The sequence below is a fragment of the Anolis carolinensis genome, chromosome 1 (assembly GCF_035594765.1).
Source record: "Anolis carolinensis isolate JA03-04 chromosome 1, rAnoCar3.1.pri, whole genome shotgun sequence".
In the NCBI taxonomy this organism is placed as follows: Eukaryota; Metazoa; Chordata; class Lepidosauria; order Squamata; family Dactyloidae; genus Anolis; species Anolis carolinensis.
Genome location: NC_085841.1, coordinates 310421147 through 310449025, shown reverse-complemented (window position 1 = coordinate 310449025; position 27879 = coordinate 310421147). Strand labels below are relative to the sequence as shown.

The following is a 27879-nucleotide window of genomic DNA, read 5'->3' as shown; positions in this document are numbered from 1 at the left end:
TAACACTGGACATACGACAGCCAAGGTCTTCCTTTATATAAAACATTTATTACTATGTTAAACAAGGTTTCACAAAGTTACATTTAAAAACAGATCTAAGTAACCTCACACATTTGACAGTTATGATCATGCTACAAAATTATACTGTATTAAAAACATATTGTCACCATGCTAGGTGCTTAAAAATTGCTCTCCGCCTTGGGAGTTTTAGAAGCCTTGTCTTTTAGTGGAGCTGAACTGATCCACGAATGAGAGCTGCCTATTTCAAATGCCTTTTGACAACTTAATATAAATTATTATATACAGTAGATACCTGCAGCCCAATGGACTGGAAAGCAAGTGAACACATCTCCATTTCCCATCAGTATGGTTTGAATTTCTTTAAACTTCCAATAAATATAATTAATAAAAGGTACCCCAATTCCAGTAGGGACAGCAATATTCAACATAGTCATGTTGAATTGTTTCAACACAGTTATGTTATAACATTTTAACACAGTTGTATTGAACCCTTTAAGCACATATTAATTCATTCCTAATTATGACAATAGGCTTTATAATCTTAAGGAATATACCAAAACATGACAGCTCAATTGCTTTCAATTGCTTCCTTGGCTGTGCAGCCCTTTTCTATGAGTAACCATACACCAACTGCAAACCATTCACTTTACTTTCCACCAACATCCAGTGCATAATTTTAAAGTGCAATTTAAAAAAAACCTATTTCATTAATTTTGGCAAGTAGACTTCTGATTGTTCAAACAGTACATATATCTATCCAACATGGAAAGAAATTGCATTTCTTTTTGCAACAGTTCTTTTCTACAGGAAAGGTTTTCACAAGCATGGAAAATAAAGTTTTGAAGTTTATTGGGCAGCAATACCAAAACAACCTGATTCTAATCAGAAAAGATGTTAAACTCCCGAATTATACCTGTTAGATGACAATTTTACTATCCTTTGCTGTGATTTTTCTAATAGGGCTTTGATAAAGATTATGAATTGCACCTTTGATACTCTTTTAGGAAGGGTTGATCTGGTCATTAGGAAGTGACCCATGCCACGCTGACTGCCACAGCATGTTTTCGTAGTATGTTCATGTTGTTTCTGTAAAACTGAAAAAGGAATATACACAGGCATGCAATTGGGTTAAAATCACTTTCCCGCCATGTGCTCCATTTATCCATTCATTCATATCCAGTTCAAATATATTAAGAAAAAAAGATACAAATGACATGTGGCAGAAATGGGAGAATCCATCTTTTCCTGTGATGTGTGGAGCAGCCACAAGATATACAGGAAAAATATGCTAAGTGTCTACTGGTATCTGCCAGTTCTATGCATATTTGTAATAGCTTTCCTTACATAGAATGTGTAAAATGTAACTGACAAATTTCAAATACTGCACCAAATTGGTTTAGCTGAAATTTTCACTATATTCATATCTTGAAAGGGGATCATTCAACTCAAACTCCACTAAAGCTCCCTTCCCTTCTTTCTGAGGCTAACTCTCCAATGGCAAAAATTATCATATTTGCATAGATGAAATCATCTATCAATCTGAAAATTAAACTGCTGTGTACCCAGAGCCTGGGAAATATGTTTCCACAATAGTTATGATAAACTGCTAAATATTTCCTTGCACCTGTAGATGCTGTGATCTATATTGCATCCAGTATTCTGAAGAAACCTTCAATCTATTACTCAGGAGGTTTTTCCCCTTCTTCTCACAGAACAGCCTGTATGTCTTTTCTTTTTAGTTGTCACAGCCATATTTTGTTATAAGCTAAACTTGCATCACATAAGCACCCTTTCACCAGTTATCTTTTTAACTTTGTATATTTCCTTAACACAAATCAATCCCAACACAATCCTTCTGGACCCCCCTTCATATTTCACCACACTTCTGGAAATGATTATGTGTGGAAGAACACAAAGTACAATTCAACATTTAAAATGTAAGTCAATTCTTTTCTATAAAGAAGAGTATACAGGATATGGAGAAGCATTATAATTAGTACCAGGTGAAACTCAAGTCAAATGAAATGAAGGTTTGGGTGAAGGGCCCCCAGCACTATCTTTACACAACATTTCTCTACCAAAATTAAGTTTACATTTAAAAATATTTTCACTATCAACCTAAGTGAAAAGGCTGGCCAACTGATGTTTTTATAAAAAAAACTCCTTCTCACGCTGAAAGACAAATGAAATGTGCATTTTGTTTTTCAGTGTTATGCAGAAGATTATGAGCTATCTCGAGTTTCTATTTTATCCATCTCTCATCACCCCGGTTCTTGATAAAACAGGACTAACAACCAAATGTAGGCAACTGGGCACTATGGTCATCTTTTCTATGAACAGTTGTCACTTCAGCTCAAGCAACAAACAAAACTTGAAGATAAATTTGTCACTTTACAAGCTAATCTTCAAATCACACCATCTGTCAGTTGGAGTTTAAGAATGTTACATTGAGAAAGCTTAGCACCAAGATTTAAATAAACTCACTTTGCTAATTAAAGGGCAAATCCATTTGTCATGTATCTGTGTTGCTCTTATGGTACATCTTTCAAAGCATTTCACAAAGTCATACGCAATTATTTTCCAGAAAGAGTACTATTTTGTGATTAAAGTTAAAAGACCATTCAAGCTTTTGAACAGTTATGTCTCCACAATGCAAGCAGAACTAGAGACCCAACTGGCTTCAACAAAAGAGTATGATGAAACAATAAACCATCATCTAGAGCAAGTATGGGCAAACTTCAGCCCTCCAGGTGTTTTGGACTTCAACTTCCACAATTCCTAACTACCAGCTATTGTGGGAGTTGAAGTCCAAAACACCTGGAGGGCCGAAGTCTGCCCATGACTGATCTAGAAATACCATTCTTTATCCAAATGGTGTTCATCTTATTTGCTAAGTACATCTATGCACAAGTGGCAATGCATCTAAGCAATACTTCTGAAATTACAGTGTGTGTGTACATATATATCTTCAGAATTCTATAGCTAAATTAAAAAAATTAAGATAGAATTGGTCAGTCAGATTACCATGTTTTCTACACCACTTACATCATTTCAACCACCGGCCTTGACCATTACTGTAAAGATTATTGATCTATACATTTTACTACCCTTCCTTTTCATATATTAGCTGGTGACTTCAAAGAAAAAATAAGGAAATGACTATTTTACTATTTTACAAAAGCTTAGCCTGAAAATCTGAAATTCATACGTGCCACAAACAGTCTCGCATTGGCCTTACTAGTAACTGTATTCTGAATTGGAGCCACAATTGATACACAGGCAAAAGGTTTGAATAGATTCACCCTTGGGAAAATAACATCAAGCATTAAGCCTGATTGATTATTATAGCTTTCTTTAAAAATAAGGAATTTACTTATAAAGATTTGTAGAAATAATTATCATGAAATATAAATATATGCTATAGAAGTAAATACTTTATGCCTTGGAAGAACCAATTAATGGCATGTGCATGCTGGTGGTATATAAGGACAATAAGTTAATGGTAAAATTTATTTTTGCATTTCAAACATAGTTCATTTCTTTTCATTGACTTAGAATTATGCTTAGGCTTCCCCTAAGGGTAAAACTGTCTGATTCTTTTAAAGGAGATTAATATAATAAAAGTAAAAAAGAAGAAATTCTTCATAACAGTAGTCAAATTTTAGGGAAAAAAACAAAAGAGGGGAATTTTCAAAGGAACAAGCCCCCAAATCATAAAGGAATTCTGTACTTAAAGGGACGGTGAATTGCAATTAACAGAAGAGACTGACAAATGGCTATTGCACTGATTTTGAATAGTGTGGTAGAGGATCATATGAATAACCAGATGCTATGCAGCTGCTACATTGTAAGGATAACAATTGTGTACAAAGCCAAAGTACAAGTGTTCTTCAGCAAGGCATTATTACATGGAAAACACACAATTTCCATGGTCCAGAGCAACCCAACACCTGTCTACTCAGAAGTCCTACTGAGGTCACCCTGAAGAAAATCTACATAGGATTGTGCCCCCAGTTACTTCATTTTGATTATTCTCTACCACACCTTAACAACAAACCTGATTGTCGGAGTCAAATTAATTAAGTGCAAAGAACCCAGAGCAGATGTTTGCCTCAGGCAAATAATAATGCCACATTTCTCTCTTCTCTGTTTTTTAGATCTTTAAAAGGTTCAACAGTACAAATGAAAAAAAACCCTCTTATTCAGGTAAAGGTGAGAGAAAAGCAAGCTGATTTCCTCTAAGTGAAATGAAATGATAAAGCGTCACTCCTTTTCCCTTTCTGCAATTTCTTCAGCTGTCATTCATCACTGGCTAAACCCTGCAACTGAAACTTATTCTCTTATGCCTCTTTGGACAGCTGCTACCCTCCTTAGATTACTCAAATTCCAGAATGATGATGAACTTTGCCATTCAGCAATAGTCACATCAACAGTATAAGCCTTTGTTTGGCCTGAGAGTCTCTTGTTCCTTAAAGTATGTGAAGAAAAACTCAAGTAGCATATCAAATCAAACTAGGGTTTAGGAAAGAAGCACGTCATCTACAACAAATATATTGCCTTCACTCTTTTATCTAGCACTATATATAAAAATAGTGAAAGGCCCACTGCATGTCAAAATTTAAGATCCCAATGAAGCTTAATATCGGACATCATGGGCTCTCAGCTAGTGACATGTTTTGCTTTTAATTAATGCCACAAACTTTGTTTCTTCATTGGCAAAAACCAACTCGAAAGACTACATGGTTGTAATTAGAAGCGCAGATGGGGAAAAAAGGATGAGACACGCCAACAAACATTTAAACATACCAAGTTTCAGTTTTTTTCATTGGAAAGAGATACAAAAAAAGTACCTGATAAAAAGAGTCTTAATATTAAAACATTGTTTCCTTGACCCCTACTTTTCAAATTACTTTTTAAACAAAATCTAAGCAAACATACTAATAAGTAGGAACACAAGTAGTAGTTTTCACAAAATCACACATTAAATAAAAAAGTAAAAAATAAAAGGACAGATGCTTCTCATAATTGGCATCCTCATTTTGGTAAGTAACTCTTTGGGAGAGAAAGGAGAACATGGAAAGTCAATTAAAAGGTTGCCCAAGCTTTTCTTCAAAGTCACTTTATATAAAAAGCTTCACTTAGTGTTTAATTGCTGGAGATACATCAATAATTTAAGGGGAAAGAAAGAAACGTTCTGCTAGTTTTCTCCTTCTTCGCCTTCCTCCTGCTTAATAACTGGAATACCTAAAAATAAAGGAGATATATATATATTTAAATCACTAGTAAGACTAATACTCTCATATTCCATTACAACATACTAACAAGTAAGCTGATTAACTAAAAACACTTGTGAAACATCACACAGCATTACAACAACACAGACATTTAGGGTTGATGTGAAGACAAGAAACAGTTTGAAAGTGTAATGAGAGAGCCAGAATTCAGCACGTAGTGGAAGATCCACATATTCATTCAAGCTGATATCAGGTTCCTCTTTCCCCACAGTGCTAACTACAAATTGTTCCATTAGCAAGGGAAAGTCTTTTCCAGAGACATATTGTCAAGCATTACCACACAAGAAATATAAATGTAAGGATCCAGGTTGAGTCAAAAAAGGATGTTGCATGTCCAGACAAAGAAAGATTCTTATATGCCCCCAATTTAACTTGTTACATTAAAAAGATACTTTTCACTGCCTGAACTCTTAAATTCCACCTGGCTCCAACCCAGCTCTCACCGTCAAGTTTCTTCAACTTGGGCACTCGCTTGGTTGCTTCTTCAACCCAGGCATTCTGTGAATCAGCTGAATATTTCTCTTCCAGTGGATTACCCACAAACACCAGATCTTCCAACAAGGGTAATTCTGCCAACCGCACAAACTCCGCTGCAAGCAGAGAGACAGAACTGAAAGTTAAGAAATTAAAACAAAACCAAACCAGAAGTGAATGATCACTCCTTTTGAAGACTAAAAAGCTACTAATGCTCAGATCCTGCGCGGGACATATTCTCTGTATAATATCAAATTATGACAAGGCTGGAAAGCACACACAGAATGCCATCACTGAACCTTGGGGAAAAGATGGGATTGATAAATCAAATAAATCAGAGGTTAATGCTTAAAGATGTTGTTGGTAGATGGGTTTGCTGGCTCAGGAAGATAGTGCTCAATTTTTTAGAAATTGAGTCCTGCTAGACAGATATAGCTTTGTCATAGGAAATCCAAGTGGCATTTTAAACTCATGTTTTGTGTTTTAATATCTGTTCTGTGTATTTAATATGTATTTTACAGAAATACGTTTTAATATGTATCCTTTTAAGAGCTACATCTGTCAGGGGGGCTTTGAATGCGATTTCCTGCTTCTTGGCAGGGGGTTGGACTGGATGGCCCATGAGGTCTCTTCCAACTCTACTATTCTATGATTCTACATTTTAATGTGTGTGTTTATAGAATTTTTGCAATGTTTGTGTGTTTAGACTGTGCTGTGACCCACCTCAAGCCATGAGGGGAGACGGGTAAGAAATAAAAAAATATTATTATTGTTGTTGTTGTTGTTGACATAAAGACAGAGTATGACACAGCAAACGAGATATATATGCTGGATTTTGTATCACAGAATCACAAGTTGAACACTGTGTCATAGTGTTTAGGACTGTGTGGTGTATTTTTGGATGATGCATGCAGATCCCAGTAAGGTGGTCTTTTGCAGCTGACAGATCGCAATTTTGTCAATGTTTATTGTTTTCAAATGCCAGCTGAGATCTTTTGACACGGCACCCAGTGCACCAATTACCACTGGGACCACCTGTACTGGTTTGTGCCAGGGCCTTTGCAGTTCAATTTTGAGGTACAGTTTATGATGCCAGCAGTATATCTTATGACAGGTATAGCCCAGATGTTCATGGACTTGATGGCATTGAGAATTTTTCTGACCCTTTGAGTGTTTTCTTTGCTGACATGTTCATGTTTGATGTTTTCCAGCTGTAGTATGCCTAGATATTTATAGGTTTCTGGCTGGTGACACTTTATCGCTTGGCCATTAGGCATATTTATGCCCTCACTTTCAATGATTTTTCCTTTCTTCAGTGTCACTGTCAAACATTTTTAACATTATAATAATATCATTATTATTGTTGTTGTTGTTGTTGTTATTGTTGTTGTTGGGGGGCAAGTACTGAAGGTTTCACTGACTGCTGCCTCACCACCAGCATCTCTGAATGGAAATAACCTGATAGAGATAGTCTCATAATCTCCAGATTAGACTACTGCAATGTATGATATACAGGGCTTTCCTTGACAGCTATCCAAAAACTTCATTTATTCTTAACTAACTGATCAAGCAACAGCAATACATCTTGCCAGTTCTGCTATAGGCATGTCTATTGTCTAAGCAAGTTTGGTTTTGCTGCTTATTGTGAATGCCTTAAATGGCGTAAGAACTGTCTTCTACACAAATCCTTATACTATGGAACTCTCTGGAACACCTTCTTTGAATAGTAGACTTTCTGTCTGGGGACAGTCTCCCATGAAATACCCACTTAGCACTATTCTTGTCTTTTAAGCTAATTTAAAATTCCACACATTTTATAAAACATTGGTTTATTTTAGTTAAATTCTGTTCTTGTTCTTTTACTGTTCTGCAATTTTTATTGATGCAAGATTTCAAGAGTATTTTAAAGCCAGATGTAAGTTAACAAAATCTCTGACAAAGAAGCTCATTTTTACAAAGGCTGTCCATGCAGCCTTTCCCCTCATTCTGTCAAACTGGAAGCTTTTTTTCACTGCATCAGCACTAGGAGAATAGTGAATGAATGATGGAAAAATACAGCATTTCACTGTTGAGTAGCTGCAGTAAATAATTCAACAAAAAGTTGTATTCTACTCTGACAAAAACTATAGTAACTATGTGTGCCTTGCTACAGCAAGCAAGTTAAACAGCAGCTTCCTCCAGAATTCTTTAACAAGCATGTCTGAATGTCAAAAGTACAGGGATATAATCCTACTTCATCACCTACTCTCAGCCTGTTAAAAAAGGTTGGGCAACACAATGGAAATTGTAAGAAAAGCTAGTAAAAAACCATCAATGCACTTTGGAAAAAGCATTCAAATTGTCTCTAGAAGATTAAAAATGTGTTGGTTACTTATGCTAATCATATTTGACCTGGTTGTTTTATTTTGCATACATATTATGTTAGTTTTTTTAATTAACAGTTTGCTGAAAAATATTCAACTGTTTTTCTTTGTGCTGTACAGAATTCTTTCCCTATTTTGCTCATGTTATTTTTGCCTCTGGTATCCAATTTTCTGTTGTAGTAGTAGTCCCCAGGAAAATACTTATTTAGTTAATTGAGGTACACCTGACACTTTGGGGACAACAGTGTTAAAGGGCTGAGTACACATTTTTCAAATGATGTAATTACTGTAACTTCAGAAAACAATTCCTTACTTAACCTAAAATATTTGGTAAAATTTCATTAAACATTACCAAGATGTTTCACAATGATTCTGACTTACCCCAGTCTTTCACCAGATTATTGGACATGTAGAGAATTTTCAGCTTTTTCATTACATGGAGTCCTTTCAATTTCTCAATCTGGTTGTAGGAAATCCAAAGTTCCTCTAAAGTATCACCAACTGCTTCCTAAAACACAATAATGCTTCAGATAAATATGCTTTGTACTCCTGTATTATGATGTAAATTGTCGAAGGATCCTTATGAAACACATACAAATATTAAAAAGAATACATCTACAGTTCTTTTTTCCTAGGAAGTTACAAACTGAGAAAAACCAACAGTTATATTTTTGAACATTGTTAGCAAAGATATGATTCTTACTGGGTCTACAATAATATAAGCAGTAGCAATCTTACTTACGTACCAGCCCATTTAGATTCTTTATGTTGTTTCTCCCCAACGACAAAATCCGCAAGTTTTCTGCAACAGAAACAATAGCTGTCTTACTTCTTTACACTTTTTTTCGTGTCAGCAGCAACCAGAGTTGCTTCTGGAGTGAGAGAATTGGCTGTCTGCAAGGACACTGCCCAGGGGACGCCCGGATGTTTTGATGTTTTACCATCCTTGTGGGAGGCTTCTCTCATGTCCCTGCATGGAGCTGGAGCTTAAAGAGGGAGCTCATCCGCACTCTCCCCGGGTGGGATTCGAACCTGGCAGCTTTCAGGTCAGCAACCCAACCTTCAAGTCACAAGGCTTTTATCCCTTAGGCCACCGGAGGCTCCTTATATTTCTTTACGCTAGTAATCCTTTAAACAATATGTAAGTTTACAAGCCTGATAAATAACACCCAAGAGTGATTAATTGGCCCAGCTGTGCCATAAAAAGGATATAATTTTACACAGTCTTTAGCCTTTTTTGCTGGTGTCTCAACAAATTGAACCACGAGTTAAAATGATGTCAAACTGCATTAATTCTACATTGTAGATGAACCATCAGACATCTTTCCAAAGATTTCCATGGTGCAATAGAGCTATAGATGTTTACATAATTGATGAATAGAAATCAATATATTATAATACATGCATTGTAATTTCCATGTCAGAATCTCTGTTAATTCTAACACTTATGATCTCGTTTTCTGTAAGAGGACCATCTGTTATTTTTGCCCCATAGAATTAGTAGCAATTTTCAAGCAGGCTGCCAGAAAGAAAAGTGTGTCTAGGTCTTTAGAAACTTGTTTTTCCCTGTATAACTTTCTAGCAGTTCCAAAATCGGGGACAGCTTAAGCTTTCATTCAGTAATTTTAGTTTAGTTTCTCCAATCCTTAATTTAGCTTCATGTCAAAAACAGGAGAAGTAAAAAGTGTAACTGTAGAGTCTGTTCATATGCTACTTTGAAAATAAGATCTTCTGGTCCTTTTGATGCAGAATATAAGGAATCACCTGATACAACTGCTACTTATTACATACTGGATATAATATGAAACTGCTATAATATGAAACTGCTAAAACAGGATGAGTGGTTATACCCAAGCATGGGTCTTGCTGTGGCTCTTATGGCTTAGCCTTACAGAGATTCCAGGATAGTTTCATAGCAGCTACCATGGGGAAAGAGAAGTAAACAGCTAGACCACTGTTATTCATATGTCACTTACTTAGACCATTCAAGTTGGCAATTTTTTCAATGCAGTTTGTAGATAAAGATAACTTCCTTGAAATAAAAAAGAAAAGAAAAAAACATGTTAAGAGAAACACAAATACTACTGAAGCAATACGGTTCTTCTTGAAATGAATATTTCCTCATGCCACATCTGCCTGATAACTATATATCTAATTCCTTTCATGTAAGAGCTTTCAGATATTCACTAAGTTTCTGAAATCAGTCACAAAATAACTGCTTTAGAGAAAAATTCTCAATAATATTCACACATTTGAAACCTAAATTGACAGAATTAGATGAATTTTGTAGTTGAAAAAAATATTAGACTAATAAGAAATTGAACAACAACCTATGTGCAATTTAGACATATCAGCTTAAATATCCCCAATAGTGGACAACACTCCCTTTCAAGAAGAGAGGAAGAATCATGTTGGTCAGCCCAAAGTCCTATCTGCCCAAACAACCTGTTCCTAAGTAGTCAACCAGAATTGATCGGGAAACCCACAAGAATGACAGGGACGCAATCATATATATATAGAATCATATAATAGTAGAGTTGGAAGAGACCACATGGGCCATCCAGTCCAACCCCCTGCTAAGAAGCAGGAAATCGCATTCAAAGCACCCCCGACAGATGGCCATCCAGCCTCTGCTTAAAAGCCTCCAAAGAAGGAGCCTCCACCACGGCCCCGGGGAGAGAGTTCCACTGTCGAACAGCTCTCACAGTGAGGAAGTTCTTCCTGATGTTCAAGTGGAATCTCCTTTCCTGTAGTTTGAAGCCATTGTTCCGTGTCCTAGTCTGCAGGGCAGCAGAAAACAAGCTTGCTCCCTCCTCCCTTTGACTTCCCTTCACGTATTTGTACATGGCTATCATGTCTCCTCTCAGCCTTCTCTTCTGCAGGCTAAACATGCCCAGCTCTTTAAGCCGCTCCTCATAGGGCTTGTTCTCCAGACCCTTAATCATTTTAGTCGCCCTCCTCTGGACGTTTTCCAGCTTGTCAACATCTCCCTTCAACTGTGGTGCCCAAAATTGGACACAGTATTCCAGGTGTGGTCTGACCAAGGCAGAATAGAGGGGGAGCATAACTTCCCTGGGTCTAGACGCTATTCCCCTATTGATGCAGGCCAGAATCCCATTGGCTTTTTTAGCAGCCGCATCACATTGTTGGCTCATGTTTAACTTGTTGTCCACAAGGACTCCAAGGTCTTTTTCGCACACACTGCTGTCAAGCCAGGCGTCCCCCATTCTGTATCTTTGATTTCCATTTTTTCTGCCAAAGTGAAGTATCTTGCATTTGTCCCTGTTGAACTTCATTTTGTTAGTTTCGGCCCATCTCTCTAGTCTGTCAAGATCGTTTTGAATTCTGCTCCTGTCTTCTGGAAAGCAATGTTACTCTGCTGCTTGTGATCCCCCAACAACTTGCATTGAGAAGCATACCACCCCTAACACTAGATATTATATACAGTTTATGTGATTAATAGACATAAATAGATGATAATTTTTTTGTTGAGTGACTCTATGAATAGCCTATTTTGGAAGTTTCTTGGCAGACTTTCTTCAAATAGGGTTAATTCCTTGCCTTCCCCTGAGGCTGAGAGAATGTGACTTACCCAAAGTCATCCAGTGGGTTTTCGTGACTGAACAGGGATTCAAACCCTAGTCTCCTAGTGTCCTAATTCAACACTCAGACCATTACACAACACTGGCTAATAGAGTATAACTGAAATATCATCTGTGAATGTCTCTGATTTCCTTTGAGTAGCCATTGCTACTTGTTATGGAACAGACTTTCAGTCTGATCATGCCTTAAGTAAATAAGTGTTCCCTGTTGTCATTTACTTTCTGACATTCTCTTTTCTTTCCCCCTCCTATCCTCTTGCAGCTGATTACTGTAAAAAGCAAAGCATGATTATTGCAAAAGGTCTGAGGGCCTTGCAGAGAATTTTAAAAATGTGACTGAATGTGACAGTTTGCCCATATCTGGTTCAGTTGTGATAGCTATATTAGAATATATGATTTGTGATTGACCAGCAAAGCAGAATCTTAAAGAATATTTAAAAATGAACTTGTGTAAGATGTGGACATGGTTTATTCCAAGTATATTTTACATTGTCTGAACTCAGCAGATGTTGAAATCAGCAGACAGATTGGAAATCTAAGCAAAAGAAAATAAAAACCAGCAAGCAGCTACAAACTATACATTTGGTAGCTAAAAGCATAAATTGTACATTTGGAAGCTACAAGCATTTTGATTAATATAACTATGATTTGGAATGATGTCTGAATTATGTGAACATGGGCAATTATGTGACTGAAAAGGAAGTGTTTGCAAACTGGGAATTCATGCAGTGGACTGAGTTTATGAAGAAATTAATGTGGTGGAACAAAGAGACACAAAGCCTTGCTTAAAATTACTGAAGATAAAAAGGAAAAGCACTTTCACAATAAATCTAAATTAAAAGGACAGGAGTACTAGCACAGAAAGAAGAAGGTAGATCCTCCTCTGTGTTCTAATGTACAGAACCTACTCGCAATTAACAAGTGTGGAAAGAGATGCATCCATCTTCTCTATAGGAGGAATCTGGGCATAAAGCTTCACTTCCTTGGCCTCTGATGGCTTCTGGCCATTTTTTTCTTCCTAAAGAAAAAAGAGAAAGCAAAATAATAGATTTTATATAAACAATCAATTGTGCATATGAAAAATAACACTACTTATTAAACATAACTGTTATCATTGCCACTTGGTAGTAAAATAATTTGCACATGGGCTATATTTAATGTTTATTGAGAATGGTTTTTATAAAACTGGATTGCTGCTCGCTCACATAATCTATGACAAGATTATTACAATGCACTGAGAAATCTCACTCATTTCCAGAACACATAAAATCTTTTACCATTTTGCCCCTGATGAAGAAAGTACTGCACAGACTCTCTTGAAACATGCTAAGCACTTTAATACTGCCCCTTCAAGAAGCCTATTTCTTTCATGCTTTTCCATACAGTGATTTGAAAATACTAGAGGTCTAGAATATGGGTAAATTCATTATTACTGTTAACCCACTGGATGATTTAAGGCATTATGCTTACCGGTAACAGCAATCTGTGATTTGTTAGAGCTCTTGAACAATTACTTTGCAAAGAGATTGGACTGAAAAGCTTCCTGGTCACATAGCCAGTGATTATATCACTTGGCTTTAACTGGACTGTGATTATATTGTAGGTAAAGGTAAAGGTTTTCCCCTGACGATAAGTCCAGTCGTGACCGACTTTGGGGGTCAGTGCTCATCTCCATTTCTAAGCTGAAGAGCTGGCGTTGTCCGCAGACATCTCCAAGGTCATGTGGCTGGCATGACTGCATGGACTGCCATTACCTTCCCACCAGAGCGGTACCTATTGATCTACTCACATTTGCATGTTTTCGAACTGTTAGGTTGGCAGGAGCTGGGGCTAACAGCGGGCGCTCATTCCGCCCCCAGGATTTGAACCTGGCACCTTTTGGTCCGCAAGTTCAGCAGCTCAGCGCTTTAACACACTTTGCCACCAGGGCCCTAAGTACTATACTGTACAATGGAATTTTTAAAAAGGTTTAATGGGAGAGGCAGCATTAACTCTCTACAAAACTACAGCCATTATTTCCACAAAAAGATACCAGAACTTTCACATTCTCTGTACATTCTTTCATATATGCAGTCAGTTGACAAACCTTTCTAAGCATTGTTCTTCTATTTATCTATTTAAACCTGCACTTTTATTAAGAACATAAGAGCAACAATTGTAAATAAAGTTATTTGTATATATGTTGTTTCTGAGGCTTTCAATTCTCTTGTAACATGTATTTGAAAAAGTCACAGCACAGAGTACTCTCCTTCTGGGCATCCACTTTCAGTTATCAGCCATTTAATATTTTTAAAAACCCAGTACAATAATAGCATAACACTGTCAATATATAACATATATCTTTCAAAGCAGGAGTTTCTAATGTTTCTAATTCCAAGGTATGATCAGCATACTTCTAGCCCACCCATCTGTATTTTGGATGCATTGTGTAGCATAGTTGTAAATGTCCTATTTTTTTCTCCTCAGAGAATCGAATGGTTCCCTTACAATTAGTCTAAAAGCCTAATTATATATAAAAAAGGCATGGCAGCTGGCAAAAGATCTGTCAAACACTTAGACAGTAGATTGAAGTAAACATGAAGTAAACACATTTTCCTTAATTATATTGATCTTTACAAGGGCTCTTCATTGCACTTTGTATCAACTCCAAGCTTCTAATCTCTGCTTTTAAGAATTTCTATCTCTCTGCCCTGGCTAAAATTCACTCTTATCTTCTTGTTCTTCTCTACTCTAATTTTTTAACTAGGCTTATTTCCTATACTAAGCTTATATCCCACTTCAAGGAATATACTGTAACACATGTCTGGATATATATTTTCCCCTATTAATCCATTATTTTTTTTCTATACTCATTTTTGCAACTTTCCCTTAACCAACCCAATTGCTCCGCATGAAACCTTGGTTTCTGTCCCTAATCCTTCAAACAATGAGTCAATTTGTCTCTGCATAGAACAGAATTCTGCATATTCTTGTATGTGAATATTAACTGAAATTAGAAGAAGTAACACCTCAAAGCAAGCAACTTTAGTGAAAACATTGTATTACATGGATTTGCTTGAGTTATGTATTTATTGTGAACCACTAGTAAAAATTAACAAATATCCATTTTATATATATATACATGCATACACACCACCTACTTACCCATCTGGCTAGAGCTTCCTTAATAGTTGTTGCCTTTGCCTAATAGATAAATACATGGAAACATTTTAATTGATTAATTCAGAGTCAACTTAATAGCTTTCTGGCTTTGTAATCATCAATTATATTTTAAAACATTTACCAGCCACAAGATCAAAACACTGTTGTCAAAGAAGGCAGTTGATCTAGTGAGCAAAGGTCCTTTCATTTCCATGAGATCTAGGCTTGAGGATCTCACTAATCAAAACTGAAAAATGTTCTGTTCCTGGTTTGGAAGTGCTATTTCCTGTCTAATTGTGCAGTACTCACTTTGAAAGTAGTTGTTATAGTCCAGAAATTTCCTTTTTGTGGCTGAGAGTAGTGGTATTATTTTCTTCAGTCTAGTTACTTCATTTTTAATTTTCCTTAATGAAAATATGCCATGTTTATCCTTTGTGCAGTTTAATAAACTTTTCCCATGTTCTTGTGATAGAACCAATTAAAAAATGACATTTATAACACAGGAACAAAACTCGTGTTACATACTGTAATCCCTAAACTGGCTAGAAAATTATCAAATTCTTTTACAAACTCTGCAAGAGAGGTGGTGCATCACTATACTCCCCACCAGACTTTAGATTGCTTTGCTCGAGAATGGACTGGGAGGACTGGGAGGTTGATTGTGCAGCCTATACCACTGTCACTTTTTGAAAGCTTTGAGTTTCTCATGCTTCCCCCCTCATAGTTTCATGGGATGGAAAATGAATTTTCCATTTTAACACAATACTCACTCTGTCTGCAACTCGTAATTTTTGTTCACCATACATTAAAACTTGTATCCAACAATTGACAGTTTCTACAAAACATGTAGAGAACTGTAGATACTGTGCCAGTTAATATGACTGGCGACTTTTGTTCTTTTTCTTCTCAAACAGAAAGGATGAATGTCATTTGTCTGTGCAACCAACTTTCAAATCAATAGTTGAAAATTGATTTCCCCCCATTCCCATTAAATATTTTGCAAACCACAGAGCACTGCAGTCTAGAGACACAAAATATAGCCTCAGAGCAGCTATAATGTAAGTACAAAGAAATGAGGACAGAATTAAAACAAAACACTGCAATGTAAATTAGCTTTATAATCCCATCAGACACTTTGCTGAATAGAAACTAAGCTGTCTAGTCCTTAACAAATTTGGAGATAGCTTCATCATTGCATGGAAATACATTTACAGTATGCTATGATATCGATGTAATAAAGGGGCTATTAAAATCTAAGATGGAAATAGCTCTATAGTTTTCCTTTGAGTGCAGCTTTAAGTTAAAACCTAAAAAATTAAAACTCAAGGCAGATTCATGCATTGTGCTGTGCTGTTCAAAATATACTGAGCCAAAGGGAAGATTTTCCAGTAAAATTAAAAACTTCCAAGGATACAAAATAAAGGAAGAAAGTAAAAGGGATCATATCCTTGGATTTATCGTGTTAATGCATATTCAATAAAGTTACATAGCAATATTACGGAAATAATAATTTCAGTCAAGATTACCAATGCAGATTGTGAATTTAGGAAAATGTTCCAAATATTTACCATTCTATCGAAGATGACTTCTAGCAGTCAGATCACTCCCGGATGATAAGATGCAATAACATTAAGTTCTCTCTTCAAATGAGTATCTTCCCTAGGTAGAAAAAAGTTACCATTACCTCAAATTGCATCAGATTTCAGTCATCACAGAGGTAATATTTCAATCAAATTGAAGAGAAACAAGATTCTTTGTTAACAAATAGCATGTACAGGAAGATTTCCAAATTTGTAGAAAATATTTTTCTCCAAAACAATCCAAAAATCTACATATCAGAAGCAAGTGCAAAAGGCATACACTTACAATGAAAAAAAATCCTACATCTAAAAATTTATTTTAAATAGTAAAACTGAGACAAGGCAGTCTACCCAGAAAAAGATTATATTATGGGTTACCACAAATTTACCTCATTGCTAAATAAATGGAATCAGAGATAAATATTGATCTACTGCAAAATATGCAGATTTGTCAGTGTACCATAGAATATATTCTACTTGCTGCCACCTTACTGTTCCACACTGGGTTGGATTCAACACAATCCTCATGCAAACAGACAGATTCCTTATGTCAGTGGGAGGTTTTTGTTGTACTGGAGTTTTTCCATTGGATAAACAGAGGAGGGGGGCAATCTTGACAATTCAATCCCTCACAATCTGCTCTGACTCCTGCAAATCTGCTCTGGAGTATTAGACAACCTTCTGGAGCAGGCTAAGGATGCATCTATATTGTAGAAATAATGCAGTTTGACACCACTATACCTGCCATGGTTCAATGTTATAGAATTATGGGAGCTGTAGTTTTACAAGGCCTATAGTCTTCTCTGCCAGAATGCTGGTGCCTCACCAAGCTATAAATCCCAAGATTTCATAGAATTGAGTCATGGCAGTTAAAGTGGTGTAAATTGCATTCATTCTGTAGTGTAGACATGCACCCTAACACAGCCTGAATCTTCCAATTCACAAAGTGTGTATGTGTGTTTAATTAATTTCTGTATTTGCGCTATTTTAAAGCACTTCAGAAAATTATTTCATGAATTTGCTTGCATGGGTTTTGGTACATAATAACTTGGGTCCAACATACTTGCTAGTTTCTAAAGCAGGCATGGGCAAACTTTGGCCCCTCAGGTGTTTTGGAGTTGAAGAGCAAAACACCTGGAGGTCCAAAGTTTGCCCATGACTGTTCCAAAGCACCACTGCATTATCTCAGCCATCTGTCAATTCTCATGAAAATCAGCACTAAAAATATAAAAGAAGAGACAATACTACTGCGTCTGACCAGGGACCTGTCTAGCCTAGGATAGGAGCTAACCGGATGCTATTTTGCCTTCATGATTATGACCAGGCTGCTGTGGATGGACTAAAATTACATAGTTGAGGTGAGGTTGTAATTAGACACTTTCAACACACACAGGATGTTGTTCCAGCCTCAGCAGCAAATCTAGGGAATGAATGGAAGCCCTTTGCCGTCACTTTCTTTGTCCTGAACGGCACCAGGAGTGGAGCAACATCATTTCCTCAGAACATTTTCAGCACTTTTTTTCAAATCGTCAGAGTTCAGTTCAATATGCCAATTTCAACCAATCTCACACAGAGCTCTTGTGTTTCCCCCAAGGCAGCCAAGCTCCAATTCCTCCCTCTCTCCAAACTGTTTGGACTCTGGTTCTATCTACTCTGCAAAATTAATGCAGTTCGACACCTTCTAGAGCAGGGTAAAGATGCATCTACAAGAGGCGTGAGCAAACTTCGGCCTGTCAGGTGTTTTGGACTTCTACTACCACAATTCCTAACAGCCTACTGGCTGGTTGCTATAAGTTTTCTGGGCTGTATGGCCATGTTCCAGAAGCATTTTCTCCTGATGTTTCGCCCACATCTATGGCAGGCATCCTCAGAGGTTGCGAGGTGCTGGAAACTAGGCAAATGGGGTTTATGTATCTGTGGAATGTTCAGTGTGAGAGAAAGAATTCTTGTCTGCCTGAGGCAAGTGTGAATGTTTCAATTGACCAACTTGATTAGCATTGAATAGCCTGGCAGCTTTGAAGCCTGGTTGTTTCCTGCCTGGGGGAATCTTTTGTTGGGAGATGTTAACTGGCCCTGATTGTTTTCTGTCTGGAATTCCAGTTTTCAGAATGTTGTTCTTTATTTACTGCCTTGATTTTAGAGTTTTTTTTAATACTGGTAGCCAGATTTTGTTCATTTTCATGGTTTCCTCCTCTCTGTTAAAATTGTCTACATGCTTGTGGATTTCAATGGCTTCTCTGTGTAGCAGACATGGTGGTTGCTGGTCTGGCGTTTCTGTGTTCTCAAATAATATGCTATGTCCAGGTTGGTTCACCAAGTACTCTGCTATGGCTGACTTCTCTGGTTGGATTAGTCTGCAATGCCTTTTATGTTCCTTGATTCGTGTTTGGGCAATGCTGCCTTTGGTGGTCCCTATGTAGACTTGTCCATAGCTGCATGGTATACTGCAGGCTCCTGCAGAGGTGAAAGGATCCGTCTTGTCTTTTGCTGAAAATAGGATTTGTTGGATTTTCATAGTGGGTCTGTAGATAGCTTGTAGGTTGTGTTTCTTCCTACTGGTAGTTAGGAATTGTGGGAGTTGAAGTCCAAAACACTTGGAGGGCCGATGTTTGCCCATGCCTGATCTACACTGTAGAATTAACACAGTTTGACACCATTTCAGCTGCCATGCCTCAATGCTATGGAATCCTCGGACTCTTAGTTTAGTGATGTCATAGAATCTACCTAGAAAAGGGGTCTCAAACCGCATTGATTCTACAATATAGATCAGACCTGGGCAAACTTGGGCCCTCCATGTGTTTCAGACTTCAATTCCCACAATTCCTAACAGCATAACGGCTGTTAGGAATTGTGGGAGTTGAAGTCCAAAACACCTGGAGGGTCCAATTTTGCCCGTGCCTGGTCTAGATGCACCCTAGCACTGACTCAATGGAGAATTCTATGAATCTGAGCCACCCACCAATCACAGGATTCAATAGGCAGTTAAAGTACTTCCAGGCCGCTATAATCCTGCGGTGAAGACTCCGCTGCCCCCTTGACCGCTTTCCCATGGTTACCTTTTCGCCCTCGGCCTAGCAGCCATCCCCGCCGAGTCCCCAAAGGGCCTCCTCCCTCCCGCAGCGGCTTCTCCAGCGACTCCGCTCCCTCGCCAAGCGCCTCCCGCCCCGCCCGGGCCTCCCGAGATCCCTTCCCGCCCGCAGCCTTCCCGCAGACTCACCATTCGCCTCATCCTGGTTGCTATCGCCTCCCGCTTTCTGTTGCTAGGGCACGCTCAGCCCGCGCGCATGCTCACCTGAGGGGAAGGCGGCGAGCGGAATCCACAGCTGCACCATAGAGGCTCACCTGGAAACAGAGGGGCCTCTCTCCCGGAAGTACCATAGAGGTACGGGGGAGGCCGTCGTCGTGTATGCCCGACTTCCGGTTAGGCTGAGTCCCGAGATTTCAGCCCTGCGTTGGAGCACAAGAGTGGCAGGTGTATTACTCTTGCCTGAAAACCAAAGGTGTGCCTTGAAATGAAAGGGATTGTGAAATGCGACTTCTACACCTTAGAATTAATGCAGTTCAACACCACTTTAACTGCCATGGCTCAATGCTATAGAATCCTGGGAGTTGTAATTTAGTGAGGCACCAGCACTCTATGTCAGATGAAACTAAAGGCCTTGTAAAAGCACAACTCTTAGGATTCCATATCACTGAACCATAGCAGTTGAAGTGGTATCAAACTGCATTAATTCCAGTGTAAATGGGCCCCTTGATTGAGCTATCCACCTGGAACGTGGACTGGGGAGGGCATATTGTCATCAAATTTGGAAAGGATGTTTGAGATAGTAACTTTGAATGCTGGTTACTTGCAAAATTCACTTTAGGGGGTCTGGGGAACATCCCGTTATTTTTTTTCCCCCAGTAGTGTAGTAGTGTGCCTCTGGTGACACAGTGTGTTAAAGCGCTGAGCTGCTGAACTTGCGGACCGAAAGGTGCCAGGTTCAAATCCTGGGAGTGGAATGAGCGCCCGCTGTTAGCCCCAGCTCCTGCCAACCTAGCAGTTCGAAAACATGCAAAATGTGAGTAGATCAATAGGTACCGTTCCGGCGGGAAGGTAATGGCACTCCATGCAGTCATGCTGGCCACATGACCTGGAGGTGTCTATGGACAACGCCAGCTCTTTGGCTTAGAAATGGAGATGAGCACCAACCCCCAGAGTTGATCACGACTGGACTTAACGTCAGGGGAAACCTTTACCTTTTAGATTAATGTAAGGAGCTCCCTGTGGCACAGCAGATTACACCACTGAGCTGCTGAACTTGCTGACCGAAAAGTCGGTGGTTTGAATCCAGGGAGTGGGATGAGCTCCTACTGTTGGTCCCAGCTGCTGCCAACCTAGCAGTTCTAAAACATTCAAATGTGAATAGATCAATAGGTACCGCTCCGGTGGGAAGGTAATGGCTCTCCATGCAGTCATGCCAGCCACATGATCTTGGAGGTGTCTACGGACAACGCTGGCTCTTTGGCTTAGAAATTGAGATGAGCACCATCCCCCCCGAGTTGGACATGACTAGACTTAATGTCAGGGGACTCCTTCACTACCTTAGATTAATGTGTCTGGCAGCTGGTCTCAACGTTGTCTCAATAACATAAAAATAAATGTTAAGAGAAAAAATACAAATAAATATTTGACATATCTAAATGCCATAAAATAATGTGATTCAACCTTAGCCCAAAATATGGCTGAAACATGATGCCGGAGAGAATTCTGTAGATGCTATATATTAACAAAAGCTTAATCAATGGTTGTAAGAGTAGGTCTCACCATTCCCTAGAAGTGCATCATCAGATGACATGACTGCAAAATATCATAATGCTCAGGAAAGTGGAAGGAAATAGGAAATGAGGAAGACCATATTAGAGACAAAAAAGATTCGTGTCAGGAGTGCCTTGAGAAACTGGAAGTCGCTTCTGGTGTGAGAGAATTGGCAGTCTGCAAGAACGTTGTCCAGGGGACTCCCTGATGTTTTAGCATCCTGTGGGAGGTTTCTCTCATGTCCCAGAGACAAATTGATTCAATAAAAGACATAGCTACCATAAGCTGAGGTCAACTCAACAGTAAATAATGCTATTTTTGCCCAGTCATTGCAATATTGAACCACTGACCACACAGATGAAAAAAAAACAGTATTTTCTTTAATGAAAAACTATAAACACATAAACCTGTATATTCTAACTTTGATATGTTACAAACTCACTCAAGGATGTGGTTTATTTCATTTATTCAACTGTTAAATCCATCTCAAACTTCTTTCCTCCAGAAAAATAAATTAATGCAATCTGTTCAAAATGCCCATCTGGTAGATTAGGGGCAATGGTAGGGCAGAAGGGAAATTAAAAAAAAAACATATGTTTTTTTCTATTTATTTTTCTTTCCACATCTATCTTTAATGTATGTGCACATGCAATGAAAACAAATTCCAAGAAGCAATTTGAGAACAGGAATGATTTTGCCGTTTCTGAAGAGTCCAATGATATTGAGGACTGAATAAAATGGGGCAGAAATTGTGTTTAAAATTAAGGGCATATAGTCTTTAAGGAATCTTTATTGGCACTTTTAAGTATTAAAATGTACTGCTTGTTAGTCTTACTTTCAGTGCTGTCACCAGAAATACAAATACAGAGCAATAACTCTTTGTAATCTTAGGGAGTCAATCAGTGAAAGTTTTCTTTTTAAAAACGACTGGTAGAGGATCAAAACTACATGTGACTCTGTTCTCTTTCTGCCCAGCCCTGCAGTTCCTTTTTAAAGTGCTGAAACCAGCTGTGTTTGATGAAGATTGGCATGTTCCAGAAATAAAATTTCTAGTTAATGTTATTCTGAATATGTGATTGCCAAATGACAAAGAATCCATCTCTCTGCCATTTTTGCAGCTTGTGCTAAAAAAACAAACTGAACACTTCGGTACTATAGCTTGCTGGAGCAATCTTTTAGGAGATGGTCAGTTATTACAATCAAGCCCTATTCTTCGATAATATCCAAACTGGAAAACACCCATTCGTATGCCACTTACATACTTGCATCATTACAGTTTATCCCGGTTCTCCAAGTTATATTTGTTTATTTCCCCCTCCCCCCCACTCTATGTATATACATGTATATGTTTGTTTTTTTAGTCCCTGAGACACTTCTAAGGTAGCCTATAGCACCTTGTCCAATGTATAAATACTGAAAGTTACTTATCTCAAGTGGAAGTGCAGAAACTCGAGTATCTTCCCCCAAGAATGTTCTTGGGCATGGGCATGCGCTTTGCTCTCGCCACCCCCTAAAATGGGCACCCCTAGAATACGGTCTAAAGCTATCAGACAAACAGGGGAAAAAGATGGATTGATGCGATGACCTGCTCCAGAGTAATGCAAGAGTCTAAAGTTGTCTTTCCCATGCTTGCGTAGGCATCCAATAGCTATGTCTGCATACAAAGAGCTCTTCCAATAGCGGTCATCCTCTCCTACCACAAAAAGGAAGTGGCCGTCTGCTTTTTCCACAGGTATTCGGCAGTGTGAATTGGCTGGGTCCATTGGGTCTTCTAAAGCTTCATACATGTCAAACACCCCGTTCTCAGAAATACTGACCCTGCTCATGTTAAAGCGAAGTCCAGGCAGAGTCATTTCACCATAATGAAGGGCACTGGCAGTGATGGAGCTGCAACCAGAAATGCAGACAGCAGCCACTACTTCTGGCAGGAAGGTCATCATTGAAGAGGCCAGTTCTGCTCCTTTTCCAGTTCCAACAGCACCAATTCCTGAGCCTTTAACCTTTGAAAATCAATAATCAGAATTAAAAATACTAAAAGAGCACAGAGAATAATCATTAGCAAGTACAGGCAGTCCTCAAATTAAGAACAAGATATGTTCTGTAGGTTTGTTAAGTTGAATTTGTAACTTGGAACAGGTACATTTTTTAAGTGTAACTCCAGCCATATATATATTCATCAGCTCGTTCTTCTGTTCCATTCATTTTGGTCACATCTTTCTTCTAAGGCATTAAAGATGGCAAGCTGGTTCCCATTTCATGTTCTTACAACAATCTTTTAAAATGAATTGGTCTGAAAGGTGAAGACTGTCCTAGGATGTCTGTTGCATTTGAAAGTGCAAATACAGGCAGTCCCCAAGTTATGAACAAGATAGGTCCTGTAGATTTATTTAGTTTATTCTGTCTGTAATTCAAAACAGGCACGTTTTTAACTGTAACTCCAGCCAAAAATATGTTTTAGCTTTGGATGATATAGGGAAGGGTTAACACCCCTGTGGTGTTTGTTTTGCTGTCTGTGCCACTGTTCAGAGGATTTCATCTCACTTTCTGTCCCTGTGATCATTGGATTTTGAAAAATTTGGCTTTTTATGGAAACAAGGATTGGCAAAAAACTTCAGTGGAGACACCTTTTTTCCCATGGTAACTCTTACGAGAGTGAATTTCTCTTCTGAGGGGTGGATTTCCTTCACTTCCTGTTGTCTTAGCCCCATACTTAACTATGAGTGGTTTGTAAGTCAGGTTTGTAACTGCCTGTACATGTCACACTAGCACTTCATTTAAATAGAAATGCTAGTCAAATTGTTAACTTCCTGACAGAAAACTATATACATCACACTGAAAATTGCAATATTGTTCTCCGCATAGGTGTGCCTCCACACTCACCTTTGGATGGCGCAGCAGAAACCTGGCCGCCTGTTCAAAATACTCAAGATGGAAATCGCCCATGACTTGAGGGAGATCCTCAAAATTAAAATATGGCAAGGCAAGAGCAGCAAAGCCATGTGTGGCCAGAAGGCTGGATCGGAATTCAATTAACCCGCCTTCATCACCAAACATATCTATCACTCCTGGAAAGGGGCCATTTCCTAATAATAAAAACAGAAAGAATAATGATGTTGGGACAGGACACTGAAAGAATATAAAGGAAGACAATCTGTTTTATATATATATACTAGCTTGGGTACCTGGTGTTGCCTGGGTTATTTGAAAAAGTCTATTTTTAATTGTACAAAATACATAAGATTGTGGATTAACTACAACTGACATAATGCCAGGTTAACCCCGAGAAGGTCCATCAGTACTTAAAGTTTGTTATCTTGTGCAAGTTTGCTCTGGATGCATCATTGGTGGGTTCAGTGTGCTCTCTGGCTGTAGGGTAAACTACAGCTCTCACTATGGTGAATCAGTCACTCCCTTCAAACCCCTCCAGTAGGTTGAGTTAGTTATGGGGGTTATGTGTGCCAAGTTTGGACCAGGTCCACCATTGGTGGAGGTCACAGTTTCTCTGGTTGTGGGTGAACTACAACTCCCAGAAAAGGTCAGTTTCTCCCAAATCCCTCCAGTAATCAAATTTCGGCAATCAGGTGTGTGCGCCAAGTTTGGTCCAGATCCATCAGTGTTTGGGTTCACAGTGCTCTCTGGATGTAGGTGAACTACAACTACCCCAAATCAAAGTGAATTTTCCCCAAAGACCTCCAGTATTTTTTGCTGGGCATGGAGGCTCCATGTGCCAAGTTTGGTCCAATTCCATCTTTGGTGGAGTTCAGAGTGCTCACTGATTGGAGGTGAACTTATTAATCCTAGTACCTACAACTCCAAAATGTCCGGGCCAATTCCCCTCAAAACCCACAAATACTCAAATTTGGGCATATCGGGTCTGCAATGCCAGGTTTGGTCCAGATCCATCATGGTTTGGGTTCACAGTGTGTTAGGTGAACTACAACTCCTATAAATCCCTCCAAAGACCTCTGGTATTTTTTGTTGGTCGTGGGGGGTTCTGTGTGCCAAGTTAGTTCCGGGACCATCATTGGTGGAGTTCAGATTGCTCTTGGATTGCAGGTGAACTATGCATCCCAATACCTATAACTGCTATAAATCATGGGGAATTCTCCCCAAACCTGTCTAGTATGTTCAGTTGCTAATAAATTCTAGTATATTCTGTGTGCCACATGTTTTCTCCCTCTATTTGCCATTTATCAATCGGTCTGGTTGCCATAATCTTGGTTTATTGTTTTCAAAAACAAGAAAACTCATAACCATTCATTATTCACTGCATCCTTGCAGTGATGTTGATGGCTATATCTGCCTAGGTCTGGTGGCAGAGGACTTTTACAAGTAAAACAAGCAGTTAAAGAAGAAAAACATGCACTGGCAGAATATGTAAAGGAAAGTGAAGAATCTGCTTTGACTGAAGTCAATAATCAGAAACTTCTTAAAGCACAGTACAAGAAAACTGCACTACAAACCAAAGCCAACAGCTGGCACAACAAAGCATTGCATGGGCAATTCCTTGACAAAATGAAGGAAAAGTTGAAAAGAAGAAGACCTAGTTATGGCTCACTAATGAAACACTGAAGAAGGAGACAGAAGGCCTGATTCTTGCAGCCCAGGAGCAAGCCATCAGAACAAATGCAATTGAGGCCAAGATCTTTAAATCAGCTGATGACCCAAAATACAGACTGTGCAAGGAAGCTGATGAAATCAGGGCCATAGCCAGGAAAAAAAAATCGGGGGGGGGGGGGGGGGTGAATTTTTTTTTAGCGAATCATGAAAAGTAGTTCCATAACTCAAAATAATTTAGAAATCAAGCTCCATTGATAAACTTTAGTAGACACTCAAGACAGATAAACTTCAGTGGACACTCATGGGGATTTGGTTAATCAGTTAAAATTAATGAGTAAACCAGTTTAAAAAAAACTGAAAAATTTGGGGGGGGGGCTTTGAACCCCTAACATCCCCCCCCCCCCCCCACTGGATGAAACCATTGATTACAAACAGAGGCACAACTATGTGGCCCAAATGATTCACTGGAACTTATGTCACAAGTACCACCTGCCAGTAGTAAAAAGAACTGGTGGGATCACAAACCTGCAAAGGTACAGTATATTTATAATCTTATATTATCTGCTTAGAACTGGATTATATGAGGCCCCTTCTACACAGCTGTATAAAATACACACTGAAGTGAATTATCTGTCGGTGTGGACTCAAGATAATCCAGTTCAATGCAGATAAGATTATAAATGGGTAATATAGCTGTGTGGAAGGGCCTTGAGTCTACACTGCCATATAATCCAGTTAAAATCAGATAATCTGTATCTTATAGGCAGTGGGGAAGAGGCCTGAGTCCTAACTGTGCCTGTCCCCTGGGCTGAGTAGGTTGCTAGGAGACCAAGTGGGCAGAGTTTAGCCTTGTAACTGGCAGCAATTGGATAAAAAACAATTATTCTTCTCCCTCTAATTAGGACTTTATTTTTCTTTTCTTTTTGTTATATGAACGTAGAGGCATGGATGAGGGGTTGCGTTGCCAAGTTTAGTGTTTCTGGGATGTGTAGTATTGTTGTTTTGTCCTAGGCCGATTTTTTTTATCCTTTTATATATAGAGATATCATTATTATTATTATTTATTTTTAATTGGAACTGAGAAAAATATCTATAATTTTTAGAAGAACGTTTTTCCAGCCAATATTGCTACAACCCCAAAGTACAAAACAATAAACATGTATCTTCAAAATCAGAGAAAACTATATATATGAATGGCTGAATGCGATACATAAACTATTACATACTAGGCACGGGCAAACTTGGGCCCTCCCTTAAGCGGCTGCGGGGGGAAAGGAAAGGGCCCGCGGCTGTTAGGAATGGTGGGAGTTGAAGTCCAAAAAACCCCGGAGGGAAGGCCCAAGTTTGTCCGTGGTGCCCGGAGAGAAGCCCACCTGCCGGGAGGAAGAGGGATCCCCGCACAGGCCCCTCCTTCAGCCGGACCTTCCTGATCCCGGGAAGGGTGAAGCGCCTTTCCGCGCGGGCCTTGGCCAGCACTTGCCCGGGAATCTCTCCAGGGCCGCTGAACCCGCGGTGCACGGAGACTTCCACCTCCAGCGCCGCCTCCGCGCTCCGGGGCTCCAGGCGCCGGTGGGGCTGCTCCATGGCCGCCGGGGAGAGGCTCCAGAAGAGGCCCATGGGTTCGCGGCCCACGAAGTCCCCGCCCAGGGAGGCCTCCGCGCCCACGTCCACCGCGCCCCCCGCATCCGCGCGGTAGTGGGCGCAGGCGTCGAAGAGGGAGCCCTGCTCGTCCGTTGCCAGCGCCCGGAGGGTGACCTCCTGCCCGGGAGGCAGGCCCCGCACTTGGATCTCCGCAGGCCGGTCCGCCAATCCCTCCGCGGGGGTCACCGTCACTGTGGCGGCCGCCCTTCGGACGGCGAGGCGGGTCAAGGACGCACCCGCGCAGAAGCCTGCCGAGCGCCACATGGTGGGCAAGAGGCAGGGCGGGAGGAATGGGGGCGCGGCCCCTTTAAGGGCGCTTTCGCACTCTCAAAGGGGCCGCTGCAGGCAAAAGCAATCTTTCATGCTGGGTCCACGCGGAAGCATTTAGGCAGGCAGCGTCAATCG

General features: G+C 39.4%; 2 protein-coding genes and 1 long non-coding RNA gene across 4 annotated transcripts; 1 reads left to right on the top strand and 2 right to left on the bottom strand.

Annotated features, from left to right (window-relative positions):
- Positions 1-28: 28 nt before the first annotated feature.
- Positions 29-19739, bottom strand: dnal1 (dynein axonemal light chain 1). The gene is made up of 9 exons (XM_003214533.4): positions 19693-19739; positions 16464-16554; positions 14899-14937; positions 12663-12772; positions 10129-10184; positions 8899-8954; positions 8534-8660; positions 5759-5905; positions 29-5265 (listed from the first exon to the last, which is right to left on the bottom strand). The coding sequence occupies exons 2-9, from the start codon at positions 16464-16466 to the stop codon at positions 5219-5221; spliced, it is 585 nt and encodes a 194-aa protein (XP_003214581.1). The 5' UTR covers positions 16467-16554; positions 19693-19739; the 3' UTR covers positions 29-5218.
- LOC100557857 (acyl-coenzyme A thioesterase 1) lies at positions 14898-27832 on the bottom strand. 2 transcript variants are annotated; one of them, XM_062968116.1, is made up of 6 exons: positions 27207-27832; positions 24154-24356; positions 20715-23273; positions 19693-19922; positions 16464-16554; positions 14898-14937 (listed from the first exon to the last, which is right to left on the bottom strand). In XM_062968116.1, exons 1-3 carry the CDS (start codon positions 27736-27738, stop codon positions 22698-22700), a joined length of 1311 nt encoding a protein of 436 aa, XP_062824186.1. In that variant the 5' UTR covers positions 27739-27832; the 3' UTR covers positions 14898-14937; positions 16464-16554; positions 19693-19922; positions 20715-22697. The 2 variants fall into 2 exon arrangements, with proteins under 2 accessions (XP_062824186.1, XP_003214599.2); XM_003214551.4 differs by having other exon boundaries at positions 19768-19922.
- LOC134295466 (uncharacterized) lies at positions 19851-25429 on the top strand. Its single transcript, XR_010002041.1, has 2 exons — positions 19851-19975; positions 24136-25429. It is a non-coding gene; the product is annotated as an uncharacterized LOC134295466 (long non-coding RNA).
- Positions 27833-27879: the final 47 nt, after the last annotated feature.